Raw genomic sequence first — 15,357 nt, 5'->3', positions numbered from 1 at the left:
GCCTTTGCCCCGGGTGTGGATTGAAATCACGATCTTCAGATTATGAGACTAAAGCGCCGCCTACTGCGCTACCGAGGCGGACTGGTGTCACTGGGAAACACAACCGCTATCAATAGTTCCCACAAGTTAAAGGTCGAAAAAATAAAAAAAAACTCAGCAACAGTCATTCATTACTGCTCCAGACAGCGCACCCTTCACGACCTAATTAAACTCTCATAAGAAAACAAAACAACTACACCGCCTTTGCCCCGGGTGAGGATGGAACTCACGACCTTCAGATTATGAGACTGACGCGCTGCCTACTGCGCTACCGAGGCTGACAGGAGTCACTGCGAAACGCAACCGGTATCATTCGTTTCCACAAATTAAAGGTCGAAAAAATAAGAATACCGAGCAACTGTCATTCATTACTGCTCCTGACAGCGCACTCCTCACGACCTAAATAAACTCTCATAAGCAAACAAAAAACTGCACCGCCTTTGGCCTGGGTGAGAATTGAACTCACGACCTTCAGATTATGAGACTGACGCGCTGCCTACTGCGCTACCGAGGCGGACAGGGGTCACTGGGAAACGCAACCGGTATCATTAGTTCCCACAAATTAAAGGTTGAAAAAATAAGAAAACCGAGCAACTGTCATTCATTACTGCTCCTGACAGCGCACTCCTCACGACCTAATTAAACTCTCATATGCAAACAAAACATCGGCACCGCCTTTGCCCCGGGTGAGGATTGAACTCACGACCTTCAGATTATGAGACTGACGTGCTGCCTACTGCGCTACCGAGGCGGACAGGGGTCACTAGGAAACGCAACCGGTATCATTCGTTTCCACAAATGAAAAGTCGAAAAAATAAGAAAATTCAGCAACAGTCATTCATTGCTGTTCCAGACAGCGCACCCCTCACGACCTAATTAAACTCTCATAAGCAAACAAAAAAACTGCATCGACATTGGCCCGCCTTAGGATTGAACTAACGACCTTCAGATTATGAGACTGAAGCGCCGCCTACTGCGCTACCGAGGCGGACTGGTGTCACTGGGAAACACAACCGGTATCAATAGTTCCCACAAGTTAAAGGACGAAAAAATAAAAAAACTCAGCAACAGTCATTTATTACTGCTCCAGACAGCGCACCCTTCACGACCCAATTAAACTCTCATGAGCAAACAAAACAACTGCACCGCTTTGGCCCGGGTGAGAATTGAACTCACGACCTTCAGATTATGAGACTGACGCGCTGCCTACTGCACTACCGAGGCGGACAGGTGTCACTGGGAAACACAACCGGTATCAATAGTTCCCTCAAGTTAAAGGTCGAAAAAGTAAGAAAACTCGGCAACAGTCATTCACTACTGCTCCAGACAGCGCATCCTTCACGACCGATATAAACTCTCATAAGCAAACAAAAAAACGGCACCGCCTTTGGCCCGGGTGAGGATTGAACTCACGACCTTCAGATTATGAGCCTGACGCGCTGCCTACTGCGCTACCGAGGCGGACAGGTGTCACTGGAAAACACAACAGGTATCAGTAGTTCCCACAAGTTAAAGGTCGAAAAAGTAAGAAAACTCAGCAACAGTCATTCATTGCTGCTTCAGACAGTGCACCCCTCACGACCTAATTGAACTCTCATAAGCAAACAAGGAACTGCAACACCTTTGCTGGGGTGAGGATTGAACTCACGACCTTCAGATTATGAGACTGACGCGCTGCCTACTGCGCTACCGAGGCGGACAGGGGTCACTGGGAAACGCAACCGGTATCATTCGTTTCCACAAATACAGGTCGAAAAAATAAGAAAACTGGGCAACAGTCATTCATTACTGTTCCAGACAGCGCACCCCTCACGACCTAATTAAACTCTCATAAGCAAACAAAAAAACTGCATCGACATTGGCCCGCCTTAGGATTGAACTCACGACCTTCAGATTATGAGACTGACGCGCTGCCTACTGCACTACCGAGGCGGACAGGTGACACTGGGAAACACAACCGGTATCAATAGTTCCCACAAGTTAAAGGTCGAAAAAGTAAGAAAACTCAGCAGCAGTCATTCATTACTGCTCCAGACAGTGCAACACTCACGACCTAATTAATCTCTCATGATTAAACAAAAAACTGCATCAAAATTGGCCCGGGTGAGGATTGAACTCACGACCTTTAGATTATGAGACTGACGCGCTGCCTACTGGGCTACCGAGGCGGACAGGGGTGACTGGCAAACGCAACCGGTATCGTTCGTTTCCACAAATTAAAGGTCGAAAAAATAAGAAAATTCAGCAACAGTCATTCATTACTGTTCCAGACAGCACACCCCTCACGACCTAATTAAACTCTCATTAGCAAACAAAAAAACTGCATCGACATTGGCCCGCCTCAGGATTGAACTCACGACCTTCAGATTATGAGACTGACACGATGCCTACTGCACTACCGAGGCGGACAGGTGTCACTGGGAAACACAACCGGTATCAATAGTTCCCGCAAGTTAAAGGTCGAAAAAGTAAGAAACCTCAGCAGCAGTCATTCATTACTGCTCCAGACAGCGCACCCCTCACGACCTAATTAAACTCTCATAAGCAAACACAAAATCTTTACCGCCTTTACCCTGGGTGTGGATTGAACTCACGACCTTCAGATTATGAGACTGACGCGCTGCCTACTGCGCTACCGAGGCGGACAGGTGACACTGGGAAACACAACCAGTATCAATAAATCCCCCAAGTTAAAGGTCGAAAAAGTAGGAAAACTCAGCAACAGTCATTCAATACTGCTCCAGACAGCGCACCTCTCACGAACTAAATAAACTCTCATAAGCAAACAAAAAATCGGCACCGCCTTTGCCCCGGGTGAGGATTGAACTCACGACCTTCAAATTATGAGACTGACGCGCTGCCTAATCGCTACCGAGGCAGACAGGGGTCACTGAGAAACGCAACCGGTATCATTAGTTCCCACAAGTTAAAAGTCGAAAAAGTAAGAAAACTCAGCAACAGTCATTCATTACTGCTCCAGACAGCGCACCCTTCACGACCTAATTAAACTCTCATAAGCAAACAAAACATCCGCACCACCTTTGCCCCAGGTGAGGATTGAACACACGACCTTCAGATTATTAGACTTACGCGCTGCCTACTGCGCTACCGAGGCGGACAGGTGTCACTGGGAAACACAACCGGTATCAATAGTTCCCACAAGTTAAAGGTCGAAAAGGTAAGACAACTCAGCAACAGTCATTCATTACTGCTCCAGACAGTGCACCCCTCACGACCTAATTAAACTCTCATAAGCAAACAAAAAACTTCAGCGCCTTTGCCCCGGGTGAGGATTGAACTCACGACCTTCAGATTATGAGACTGACGCGCTGCCTACTGCGCTACCGAGGCTTTTTTTTTTTTTTTTTCTTTATTGCCTTTTAATAACCACAAGCAAAAGGATTACATACAAAATATGTACACTTAATAAAACACCAGCTTCAACTTGGCCAGTGCACTTGGTTTAAAAAGGCTTCACAGAAGCCAATTGGTCGAGCACAGGTAACCACTCGGGGGGTTCAGGCAGCGCTTTAAACACGTCTCGTGTATACAGCATACTCTCAACAAAATAGTCTCTCGCTGAACGTGCGTCTACACGCATATGTCGTACATCCATTCTTGTCCTCCACACACTATGCATGCAAAGCAACATTAACATGTCACTCGGCACTTCCCCTGCAGCTGCACACGGAAGAAAACGGATTCCAAAGGCGTTGATAGGTAGTTCTTTTTTTATAGTCCGTTGTAGTACGTCCCACAAGAACACAGCATCATGGCAGTCGAGAAAGATATGATTTATCGTTTCTGGTTTGCCGCAGATTAGACAGTTGACGGACCACGGTACAAAAAGCCCTTTACTTTTTAGCCATGGCAGTACAGGGAGAGTGCCGGTATGCACTTGAAAGAAGAATGTTTTGACAGAGGGTCTGACCGGCATTCTCTTAACACGTTTAAACACGTCACGCTCAGAACCTAGCCTGCACGAAGCTCGGTAGACGGGCACTGGCAGGAAGACATCAAGAAGGTCACGATACAGTTTCTTTTTAGTCACGTCGGACAAGTATTCGTACGAAAATCTTTCCTTGAGCAGGCGTGTAGCTGTAACTACTTCTCGCAAATAAGGACTGAGTGGTCCAGCTTCGAAAGAAAAAGATGACACGACGAAATCAGATAAGGGGGTCTGCAGTCTTGCTTGGATCACAGTTCTCAAGAAATTGTCAGTTTGATCTCGAGCGAACATGAATCTGCTCACCAACTGCTTAAAAAACAAATGCAAAAGCCCCAGACCACCATATTTTACCCTATGAAATAAGTTGCACCGGCTCGTGCGCTCCCACTGCGACCCCCATATAAAGGTCGCGAATACTCGGTGCATTTTCTGGACAGAAGTGCGGGTCATGGTTAACACTTGTAATACATAAAACACTTTTGCAATCAGAAATACATTGCACACGGACGCTTTTGCAAACATTGATAAATTGCGACCTCCCCACTTATCAGTACAATTTTTAATGCGTTGACGTTCCTCAGACCAATACTCCGTAGCATTGCGGTAATGATCCAAAGGCACACCGAGGTACTTTCCGGGCATGATTTTCCAATTCATGTTACAGTAAACTTCGGGTGTGCTTTGCCACTGGCCATGCCAAAAGCCTAGACATTTTGGCCAACTAATTGCGCTGCCCGTTGCTGCACAAAATTCCCTAGCTATTCGTACAACTTCTTGCACACTTTCTTTGTCACTGCAAAACACTGCGACGTCATCAGCATAGGCTAAAATTCTAATTCCACTGGTCAGAAACGTATACCCTCTTATACTTGGTGTTGCAAGTATTCGTAAACAGAAGGGCTCTAAGTAAAGCGCGAAAAGGAGTGGCGACAAAGCACAACCTTGCTTCACGCTCGAGCGCACAGGAATTGAAGCACTTACTTCTTTGTTGATTACTAAATTAGCCCTACAGTCATGATACACCATTCTAACACCTTCTGTAATGACAGTTCCTACATTCACATGTTCCAGCAATAAAAACAAAATTTCATGTACAACTTTATCGAACGCTTTGTGCAGGTCTAGCTGAATCATGGCCACGCGGTCATTATTTGCATCACAGCATTCTAGAATACTTCTGGTTACGTGTATATTTGTGAATATGGTTCTGCCCTTAATCCCACATGTCTGATGCGGGCCGACAAGGGATGTGACAACACTTTGGAGCCGTCTTGCTAGGACCTTCGTGTATATTTTATAGTCAGTGTTGCTCAAACTGATAGGTCGGTAGGATTCCACTGAAAGTAGCTTTGCGGGGTCATCAGTTTTGGGGATTAATACTACGTGTGCTGTCCTAAATGAATGAGGTGTTTGCTGCTTGTCGTAGCATTCTCTGATCACTCGGTGTAATGCCAGTGCCATTTCTGTCTTAAAAAATTTGTATATGGCAGCACCAAGCCCATCCGGCCCTGGTGACTTGCCGTTACCCAGGTTATCTATAGCTGATTCAATTTCTGCCACAGTGATTTCTACTTCCAGTAGCTCCCGCTCAGAGTCTTCCAATCTCGGCATAAGGGTCAGAAAGTCCTCTTTGAATCGTTCGGGGTCATTGATTGTATGGCTAAGGAGTTGCGTATAAAACTCGACAAAGGCGTGCTTTATCTGTTCGCGGTCCCGGGTAATGTAATTGCGGTATCGAATTTCATTTATCTCTTTGTTTGCTGCATGTTTCTTTTCTTCACTGAGCACTCGCTTAGTGGGCGTTTCACCCATCCACAGCCGTTCAGTGCGAGCCCTTATCATTGCTCCGCGGTACTTTTCGTCGTCGATGAATTCGAGCTTTGCTTTCGCCTCCTTTATTTCTTTCTTAAATTTTCCCGGCACTTCATTTTCTACGCTTAACATGTAGTCTAGTTCGCTTTGTAACTGCCTCTCTTGTTGCCTTTCCCGATTACGTAATACACAGGCTCTTTCAATCGCTATCATCTTTATATCACACTTCATTTGCTCCCACACAGCTATGAAGTTATTGGTCTCCAAACGAAGAGCATTTGAAAGACATTCTTTGGTTTTTGTGACAAATATTTCATCTTGCAGCAGCTTTTCATTAAATTTCCATAGAAACCAATTAAACTTCGCAGCCTTACGTTTTTCGCCAATGTTGACCTTGACCAGACAGTGATCACTAAAACTAAGATGTTGAGTTTGATAAGATGAGCATAGTGGCACCAACTTTGCCGACAAATATATTCTGTCTAACCTCGCGTGCGAATGACCTTGAAAGTGCGTATATCCTACTTCACCCTCTCGCGTCATTACATAACCGACATCTTCCAGCCCTGTCTCGTTCACTATTTTATTCAACAGCTCAGCGCTTCTATCGCGCACATTGAAGCTCGTTGTCTTATCCTCCGCTCTACAGACACAATTGAAATCCCCTAGAACCACAACATTTCTTTCCGTTTTCAAGAACCCTTCAATCGCTCTGAAAAAAAGTTCCCGTTCGTGCGATCTGTTCGGTGCATAAACACACACAACGCGCCAAGGCAGTCCAGAAAAACTGAAGTCGCACACAACCAGCCTACCGCTATCGCAGGTAGACACATTTTCAACAACCGCGATGCTACTACGTATGAAAACGACACAGCCTCCTGACCGCCCAACAGCATGACAAACGCAGACATTGTACCTAGAGCAAAAAACTTGAACCATTTGCTCCGTTTGTTCTTCACTTTCCATTTTAGTTTCTTGTACAGCCAGGAGGTCTATGTCGTTTTCTAACAAAATGCGACTAATCTGGCATTGTCTCCTGCGCGAACACAGGCCTCTTGAGTTCAACGTCGCGATGCAAATACCAGTTTTAAAGTTAGTCGCCATTTCTTGAAGGTTGTTTCGTCAGGTGTCATACTCACGTCGCAACAGTGGTTGCGTGTGCTCAGCGTAGAAAGCCTCGGAACGTCTCCTCCGCTACGGCGGGGCCGACGTTTGAGTGCCCCTACGGTCAGGCGACAGGTTTGGTCGTGGTTTAAAGGTAGGCCGGCGACCAGTCGCCGTCTTTGTTGGAGGTTCACTGGTGGCCGACGTGTCAACATTTCCGGTACCGTCAGGTGTTTCACGAGCTCGCTTTAAAGCGATAGCACCGGCCTTGGTCATCTCGGCGTCCGTTGCTTCCGGGCCGCCCTCTCGCGCAGCTGAAGATGACTTGCTCGCTGCTGTAGCGTCGTCCTCTACTGCTGCCGTGTCTAAATTCGTTCCTGGCGCACCAGAGTGCTTGTCGCCTTCATTGGTAGATTCCAGTGCGGCCCCAGTAGACTGTTCAGGGGGCGTGGCAGGGCCTTCCGTACAACCGTCTTCCCTGCTCGCTTCTTCGGCATCCACGGCATCCATCAGGTGTTCAGACACTTCGTCTGTTTGGCCTGGGCCCGCAATGCTGGCGTACGACCTCACACAGTGGGCGTCATCGTGGCCATAGCGACGACAGACCCCACAGCGCGGCACGCGGCAATCCCGTCGAATGTGTCCGATAGCCCGGCATCGGAGGCAGAGCGGTGATCTGCCAGGAATTACGACGAGCGCCATGTCCTCCGCAACTCGTAGTTGGTGTGGCAGGTCGTCCACGGACACGCCCGCGTGTAGCCTCAGCGTGACCGACCGCGTGGTTGAACCTTTGTCATTGCAACCCTGCACCTTCCATTTATCTCTGCTTATCTCGGTCACTTTTCCGTAGGGCGTTAAGGCGACTCGCACAGCCTCGTCCGGCACGCCATGAAGAAGCCAGTACAACTTCAGCCGCACACCTCGATCACGGGGGTCAACCACCATACAGCGATGGTCCTTTAGGTCAAATGACTCCGCCGCCAGCATCTTCTTTTTACCCTCATCATCCTTGAACGTCACTGCCCATACGTGATTCATTTGGTATGCCCCAAGGGCAACCACTTCCGGCAGCAGCGAAAGACGAGCAAGGCTGTCTCGGACATGCTCCACTCGATATGGCCTGGCTTTCAAATTTCCGTGCAAAAAAACGGTGTGCAAAACAGAATCACCTGAAGGCAGCTGAGGCAGAACAACCTGGAAATCTTCGCCTGGCTTTTCGGTACACCTGATACCGCGGCCCACACGGGCCGCTGAAACCGCCCCTACACGGGAGCACATGATAAACACGTCCGTACGCTGTCGCGGCCGGAAGTGGAATGCTGGGCTACCGAGGCGGACAGGGGTGACTGGCAAACGCAACCGGTATCATTCGTTTCCACAAATTAAAGGTCGAAAAAATAAGAAAATTCAGCAACAGTCATTCATTACTGTTCCAGACAGCGCACCCCTCACGACCTAATTAAACTCTCATAAGCAAACAAAAAAACTGCATCGACATTGGCCCGCCTTAGGATTGAACTCACGACCTTCAGATTATGAGACTGATGCGCTGCCTACTGCACTACCGAGGCGGACAGGTGACACTGGGAAACACAACCGGTATCAATAGTTCCCACAAGTTAAAGGTCGGAAAAGTAAGAAAACTCAGCAGCAGTCTACATTACTGCTCCAGACAGCGCACCCCTCACGACTTAATTAAACTCTCTTAAGCAAACAAAAAACTTCTGCGCCTTTGCCCCGGGTGAGGATTGAACTCACGACCTTGAGATTATGAGACTGACGCGCCGCCTACTGCGCTACCGAGGCGGACAGGGGTCACTGCGAAACGCAACCGGTATCATTAGTTCCCACAAATTAAAGGTCGAAAAAGTAAGAAAACCGAGCAACAGTCATTTATTACTGCTCCAGACAGCGCACCCCTCCCGACCTAATTAAAATCTCATGAGCAAACAAAAAATCTGCACCGCCTTTGCCCCGGGTGAGGATTGAACTCACGACCTTCAGATTATGAGACAGACGTGCTGCCTTTGCACTACCGAGGCGGACAGGGGTCACTGGGAAACGCAACCGGTATCATTAGTTCCCACAAATTAAAGGTTGAAAAAGTAAGAAAACTCGGCAACAGTCATTCATTACTGCTCCAGACAGCGCACCCTTCTCGACCTAATTAAACTCTCATAAACAAACAAAAAAACTTCACCGCCTTTGCCCCGGGTGAGGATTGAACTCACGAGCTTCAGAATAAGAGACTGACGCGCTGCCTACTGCGCTACCGAGGCAGACTGGGGTCACTGGAAAACGCAACCGGTATCATTAGTTCCCACAAATTAAAGGTTGAAAAAATAAGAAAACCGAGCAACTGTCATTCATTACTGCTCCTGACAGCGCACTCCTCACGACCTAATTAAACTGTCATAAGCAAACAAAACATATTCACCGCCTTTGCCCCGGGAGAGGGTTGAACTCACGACCTTCAGATTACGAGACTGACGCGCTGCCTACTGCGCTACCGACGCGGACAGGGGTCACTGGGAAACGCAACCGGTATCATTAGTTCCCACAAATTAAAGGTGGAAAAAGTAAGAAAACAGAGCAACAGTCATTTATTACTGCTCCAGACAGTGCACCCCTCACGACCTAATTAAACTCTCATGAGCAAACAAAAAATATGCAACAAATTTGCCCAGGGTGAGGATTGAACTCACGACCTTCAGATTATGAGACTGACGCGCTGCCTACTGCGCTACCGAGGCGAACAGGCGTCACTGGGAAACACAACCGGTATCAATAGTTCCCACATGTTAAAGGTCGAAAAAGTAAGAAAACTCAGCAACAGTCATTCATTACTGCTCAGGACAGCGCACCCCTCACGACCTAATTAAACTCTCATAGGCAAACAAAAAATCAGCACCGCCTTTGCCCCGGGTGTGGATTGAACTCACGACCTTCAGATTATGAGACTGAAGCGCCGCCTACTGCGCTACCGAGGCGGACTGGTGTCACTGGGAAACACAACCGGTATCAATAGTTCCCACAAGTTAAAGGTCGAAAAAGTAAGAAAACTCAGCAACAGTCATTCATTACTGCACCAGACAGCGCACCCTTCACGACCTAATTAAACTCTCATAAGCAAACAAAACAACTACACCGCCTTTGCCCCGGGTGAGGATGGAACTCACGACCTTCAGATTATGAGACTGACGCGCTGCCTACTGCGCTACCGAGGCGGACAGGGGTCACTGCGAAACGCAACCGGTATCAATAGTTCCCACAAATTAAAGGTCGAAAAAGTAAGAAAACCGAGCAACAGTATTTCATTACTGCTCCACACAGTGCACCCCTCACGACCTAATTAAACTCTCATAAGCAAACAAAAAATCTGCACCGCCTTTGCCCCGGGTGAGGATTGAACTCACGACCTTCAGATTATGAGACTGACGCGCTGCCTACTGCGTTACCGAGGCAGACAGGAGTCCCTGGCAAACGCAACCGGTATCATTAGTTCCCACAAAAATAAAGGTGGAAAAAAGTAAGAAAACTGAGCAACAGTCATTTATTACTGCTCCAGACAGTGCACCACTCACGACCTAATTAAACTCTCATGAGCAAACAAAAAATCTGCACCAAGGTTGCCCCGGGTGAGGATTGAACTCATGACCTTCAGATTATGAGACTGACGCGCTGCCTACTGCACTACCGAGGCGGACAGGTGTGACTGGGAAACACAACCGGTATCAATAGTTCCCACAAGTTAAAGGTCGAAAAAGTAAGAAAACTCAGCAACAGTCAATCATTAATGCTCCAGACAGCGCACCCCTCACGACCTAATTAAACTCTCATAAGCAAACAACAAAACTGAACCGCCTTTACCCCGGGGGGGGGGGGATTGAACTCACGACCTTCTGATTATGAGACTGACGCGGTGCCTACTGTGCTACCGAGGCGGACAGGGGTCACTGGGAAACACAACCGGTATCAATAGTTTCCACAAGTTAAAAATTGAAACAGTAAGAAAACCGAGCAACAGTCATTTATTACTGCTCCAGACAGCGCACCCCTCACGACCTAATTAAACTCTCATAAGCAAACAACAAATGTGTACCGCCTTTCCCCTGGGTGTGTATTGAACTCACGACCTTAAGATTATGAGACTGACGCGCTGCCTACTGCGCTTCCGAGGCGGACAGGTGTCTCTGGGAAACACAACCGGTATCAATAGTTCCCACAAGTTAAAAATTGAAAAATTAAGAAAACCGAGCAACTGTCATTCATTACTGCTCCTGACAGCGCACTCCTCACGACCTAATTAAACTTTCATAAGCAAACAAAAAACTGCACCGCCTTTGGCCCGGGTGAGAATTGAACTCATGACCTTCAGATTATGAGACTGACGCGCTGCCTACTGCGCTACCGAGGCAGACAGGTGTCACTGGGAAACACAACCGGTATCAATAGTTCCCTCAAGTTAAAGGTCGAAAAAGTAAGAAAACTCGGCAACAGTCATTCATTACTGCTCCAGACAGCGCACCCTTCACGACCTAATTAAACTGTCATAAACAAACAAAAAAACTTCACCGCCTTTGCCCTGGGTGAGGATTGAACTCACGACCTTCAGAATATGAGACTGACGCGCTGCCTACTGCGCTACCAGGCAGACTGGGGTCACTGGGAAACGCAACCGGTATCATTAGTTCCCACAAATTAAAGGTTGAAAAAATAAGAAGACCGAGCAACTGTCATTCATTACTGCTCCTGACAGCGCACTCCTCACGACCTAATTAAACTCTCATAAGCAAACAAAAAACTGCACCGCCTTTAGCCTGGGTGAGAATTGAACTCACGACCTTCAGATTATGAGACTGACGCGCTGCCTACTGCGCTACCGAGGCGGACAGGTGTCACTGGGAAACACGACCGGTATCAATAGTTCCCTCAAGTTAAAGGTCGAAAAAGTAACAAAACTCAGCAACAGTCATTCATTACTGCTCCAGACAGCGCACCCCTCAAGACCTAATTAAACTCTCATAAGCACACATAAAGAAACTGCACCGCCTTTGGCCCGGGTGAGGATTGAACTCACGACCTTCAGATTATGAGCCTGACGCGCTGCCTACTGCGCTACCGAGGCGGACAGGTGTCACTGGAAAATACAACAGGTATCAATAGTTCCCAAAAGTAAAGGTCGAAAAAGTAAGAAAACTCAGCAACAGTCATTCATTACTGCTTCAGACAGCGCACCCCTCACGACCTAATTAAACTCTCATAAGCAAACAAAGAACTGCACCACCTTTGCCCCGGGTGAGGATTGAACTCACGACCTTCATATTATGAGACTGACGCGCTGCCTACTGCGCTACCGAGGCGGACAGGTGTCTTTGGGAAACACAACCAGTATCAATAGTTCCCATGGTTTAACAATTGAGAAAGTAAGAAAACTCAGCAACAGTCATTCATTACTGCTCCAGACAGCGCACCCCTCACGACCTAATTAAACTCTTATAAGCAAACAAATATCTGCACCACCTTTCCCCCGGGTGAGGATTGAACTCACGACCTTAAGATTATGAGACTGACGCGCTGCCTACTGCGCTACCGAGGCGGACAGGGGTCACTGGGAAACGCAACCGGTATCATTCGTTTCCACAAATAAAGGTCAAAAAAATAAGGAAACTGGGCAACAGTCATTCATTACTGCTCCAGACAGTGCACCCCTCACGACCTAATTAAACTCTCATAAGCAAACAAAACATCTGCACCGCCTTTGCCCCGGGCGAGGTATGAACTCACGACCTTCAGATTATGAGACTGATGTGCTGCCTACTGCGCTACCGAGGCGGACAGGGGTCACTAGGAAACGCAACCGGTATCATTCGTTTCCACAAATGAAAGGTCCAAAAAATAAGAAAATTCAGCAACAGTCATTCATTACTGTTCCAGACAGCGCACCCCTCACGACCTGATTAAACTCTCATAAGCAAACAAAAAAACTGCATCGACATTGGCCCGCCTTAGGATTGAACTCACGACCTTCAGATTATGAGACTGACGCGCTGCCTACTGCACTACCGAGGTGGACAGGTGACACTGGGAAACACAACCGGTATCAATAGTTCCCACAAGTTAAAGGTCGAACAAGTAAGAAAACTCAGCAGCAGTCATTCATTACTGCTCCAGACAGTGCAACCCTCACGACCTAATAAACTCTCATGATTAAACAAAAAAACTGCATCGACGTTGGCCCGGGTGAGGATTGAACTCACGACCTTCAGATTATGAGACTGACGCGCTGCCTACTGGTCTACCGAGGCGGACAGGGGTGACTGGCAAACGCAACCGGTATCATTCGTTTCCACAAATTAAAGGTCGAAAAAATAAGAAAATTCAGCAACAGTCATTCATTACTGTTCCAGACAGCACACCCCTCACGACCTAATTAAACTCTCATAGGCAAACAAAAAACTGCATCGACATTGCCCGCCTTAGGATTGAACTCACGACCTTCAGATTATGAGATTGACGCGCTGCCTACTGCACTACCGAGGCGGACAGGTGACACTGGGAAACACAACCGGTATCAATAGTTCCCACAAATAAAAGGTCGAAAAAGTAGGAAAACCGAGCAACAGTCATTCATTACTGCTCAGGACAGCGCACCCCTAACGACCTAATTAAACTCTCATAGGCAAACGAAAAATCTGCACCACCTTTGCCCCGGGTGTGGATTGAACTCACGACCTTCAGATTATGAGACTGAACCACCGCCTACTGCGCTACCGAGGCGGACTGGTGTCACTGGGAAACACAACCGGTATCAATAGTTCCCACAAATTAAAGGTCGAAAAAGTAAGAAAACTCAGCAACAGTCATTCATTACTGCACCAGACAGCGCACCCTTCACGACCTAATTAAACTCTCATAAGCAAACAAAACAACTACACCGCCTTTGCGCTGGGTGAGGATGGAACTCACGACCTTCAGATTATGAGACTGACGCGCTGCCTACTGCGCTACCGAGGCGGACAGGGGTCACTGGGAAACACAACCGGTATCATTCGTTTCCACAAATTAAAGGTCGAGAAAATAAGAAAATTCAGCAACAGTCATTCATTACTATTCCAGACAGCACACCCCTCACGACCTAATTAAACTCTCATAAGCAAACAAAAAAACTGCATCGACATTGCCCGCCTTAGGATTGAACTCACGACCTTCAGATTATGAGACTGACGTGCTGCCTACTGCACTACCGAGGCGGACAGGTGACACTGGGAAACACAACCGGTATCAATAGTTCCCACAAGTTAAAGGTCGAAAAAGTAAGAAAACTCAGCAGCAGTCATTCATTACTGCTCCAGACAGCGCACCCCTCACGACCTAATTAAACTCTCATAAGCAAACAAAAAACTTCAGCGCCTTTGCCCCGGGTGAGAATAGAACTCACGACCTTCAGATTATGAGACTGACGAGCTGCCTACTGCGCTACCGAGGCGGACAGGTGTCACTGGGAAACACAACCGGTATCAATAGTTCCCTCAAGTTAAAGGTCGAAAAAGTAAGAAAACTCGGCAACAGTCATTCATTACTGCTCCAGACAGCGCACCCTTCACGCCCTAATTAAACTCTCATAAACAAACAAAAAACTTCACCGCCTTTGCCCTGGGTGCGGATTGAACTCACGACCTTCAGAATATGAGACTGACGCGCTGCCTACTGCGCTACCGAGGCAGTCTGGGGTCACTGGGAAACGCAACCGGTATCATTAGTTCCCACAAATTAAAGGTTGAAAAAATAAGAAAACCGAGCAACTGTCATTCATTACTGCTCCTGACAGCGCACTCTTCACGACCTAATTAAACTCTCATAAGCAAACAAAAATCCTGCACCGCCTTTGCCCCGGGTGTGGATTGAACTCACGACCTTCAGATTATGAGACTGATGCGGTGCCTACTGCGCTACCGAGGCGGACAGGGGTCACTGGGAAACACAACCGGTATCAATAGTTTCCACAAGTTAAAAATTGAAACAGTAAGAAAACCGAGCAACAGTCATTTATTACTGCTCCAGACAGCGCACCCCTCACGACCTAATTAAACTCTCATAAGCAAACAACAAATGTGTACCGCCTTTACCCTGGGTGTGTATTGAACTCACGACCTTCAGATTATGAGACTGACGCGCTGCCTACTGCGCTTCCGAGGCGGACAAGTGTCTCTGGGAAACACAACCGGTATCAATATTTCCCACAAGTTAAAAATTGAAAAGTTAAGAAAACCGAGCAACTGTCATTCATTACTGCTCCTGACAGCGCACTCCTCACGACCTAATTAAACTCTCATAAGCAAACAAAAAACTGCACCGCCTTTGGCCCGGGTGAGAATTGAACTCACGACCTTCAGATTATGAGACTGACGCGCTGCCTACTGCGCTACCGAGGCGGACAGGTGTCACTGGGA

At 47.5% G+C, this 15,357-nt stretch overlaps 1 protein-coding gene and 15 non-coding genes across 16 annotated transcripts; all 16 read right to left on the bottom strand.

The window, feature by feature from the left end:
- Positions 1–244: 244 nt before the first annotated feature.
- Positions 245–317, bottom strand: TRNAM-CAU (transfer RNA methionine (anticodon CAU)). The gene has a single exon. It is a non-coding gene; the product is annotated as a tRNA-Met (tRNA).
- A 400-nt stretch (positions 318–717) lies between these two features.
- On the bottom strand, positions 718–790 carry TRNAM-CAU (transfer RNA methionine (anticodon CAU)). The gene has a single exon. It is a non-coding gene; the product is annotated as a tRNA-Met (tRNA).
- A 637-nt stretch (positions 791–1,427) lies between these two features.
- On the bottom strand, positions 1,428–1,500 carry TRNAM-CAU (transfer RNA methionine (anticodon CAU)). The gene has a single exon. It is a non-coding gene; the product is annotated as a tRNA-Met (tRNA).
- A 1,581-nt stretch (positions 1,501–3,081) lies between these two features.
- Positions 3,082–3,154, bottom strand: TRNAI-AAU (transfer RNA isoleucine (anticodon AAU)). The gene has a single exon. It is a non-coding gene; the product is annotated as a tRNA-Ile (tRNA).
- Positions 3,155–3,317: 163 nt separating this feature from the next.
- Positions 3,318–3,390, bottom strand: TRNAM-CAU (transfer RNA methionine (anticodon CAU)). Its single transcript has one exon. It is a non-coding gene; the product is annotated as a tRNA-Met (tRNA).
- Positions 3,391–6,994: 3,604 nt separating this feature from the next.
- Positions 6,995–8,182, bottom strand: LOC142803114 (uncharacterized). The gene has a single exon (XM_075888218.1). The coding sequence runs from the start codon at positions 8,180–8,182 to the stop codon at positions 6,995–6,997; it is 1,188 nt and encodes a 395-aa protein (XP_075744333.1).
- A 692-nt stretch (positions 8,183–8,874) lies between these two features.
- Positions 8,875–8,946, bottom strand: TRNAM-CAU (transfer RNA methionine (anticodon CAU)). Its single transcript has one exon. It is a non-coding gene; the product is annotated as a tRNA-Met (tRNA).
- A 164-nt stretch (positions 8,947–9,110) lies between these two features.
- On the bottom strand, positions 9,111–9,183 carry TRNAK-CUU (transfer RNA lysine (anticodon CUU)). The gene has a single exon. It is a non-coding gene; the product is annotated as a tRNA-Lys (tRNA).
- Positions 9,184–9,584: 401 nt separating this feature from the next.
- Positions 9,585–9,657, bottom strand: TRNAM-CAU (transfer RNA methionine (anticodon CAU)). Its single transcript has one exon. It is a non-coding gene; the product is annotated as a tRNA-Met (tRNA).
- Positions 9,658–10,058: 401 nt separating this feature from the next.
- On the bottom strand, positions 10,059–10,131 carry TRNAM-CAU (transfer RNA methionine (anticodon CAU)). The gene has a single exon. It is a non-coding gene; the product is annotated as a tRNA-Met (tRNA).
- A 164-nt stretch (positions 10,132–10,295) lies between these two features.
- TRNAM-CAU (transfer RNA methionine (anticodon CAU)) lies at positions 10,296–10,368 on the bottom strand. Its single transcript has one exon. It is a non-coding gene; the product is annotated as a tRNA-Met (tRNA).
- A 166-nt stretch (positions 10,369–10,534) lies between these two features.
- TRNAM-CAU (transfer RNA methionine (anticodon CAU)) lies at positions 10,535–10,607 on the bottom strand. The gene has a single exon. It is a non-coding gene; the product is annotated as a tRNA-Met (tRNA).
- An 877-nt stretch (positions 10,608–11,484) lies between these two features.
- On the bottom strand, positions 11,485–11,558 carry TRNAM-CAU (transfer RNA methionine (anticodon CAU)). Its single transcript has one exon. It is a non-coding gene; the product is annotated as a tRNA-Met (tRNA).
- A 401-nt stretch (positions 11,559–11,959) lies between these two features.
- Positions 11,960–12,032, bottom strand: TRNAM-CAU (transfer RNA methionine (anticodon CAU)). The gene has a single exon. It is a non-coding gene; the product is annotated as a tRNA-Met (tRNA).
- A 162-nt stretch (positions 12,033–12,194) lies between these two features.
- TRNAM-CAU (transfer RNA methionine (anticodon CAU)) lies at positions 12,195–12,267 on the bottom strand. Its single transcript has one exon. It is a non-coding gene; the product is annotated as a tRNA-Met (tRNA).
- Positions 12,268–15,266: 2,999 nt separating this feature from the next.
- Positions 15,267–15,339, bottom strand: TRNAM-CAU (transfer RNA methionine (anticodon CAU)). The gene has a single exon. It is a non-coding gene; the product is annotated as a tRNA-Met (tRNA).
- Positions 15,340–15,357: the final 18 nt, after the last annotated feature.

Source organism: Rhipicephalus microplus, chromosome 3 (genome assembly GCF_043290135.1).
Source record: "Rhipicephalus microplus isolate Deutch F79 chromosome 3, USDA_Rmic, whole genome shotgun sequence".
NCBI classification, from domain to species: Eukaryota; Metazoa; Arthropoda; class Arachnida; order Ixodida; family Ixodidae; genus Rhipicephalus; species Rhipicephalus microplus.
This window is presented reverse-complemented; position numbering and strand designations above follow the sequence as displayed.

Excerpts from the sequence above, each read along its gene's own strand:
- LOC142803114 (XM_075888218.1), bottom strand. The coding sequence starts at position 8,182 with ATGTGCTCCCGTGTAGGGGCGGTTTCAGCGGCCCGTGTGGGCCGCGGT.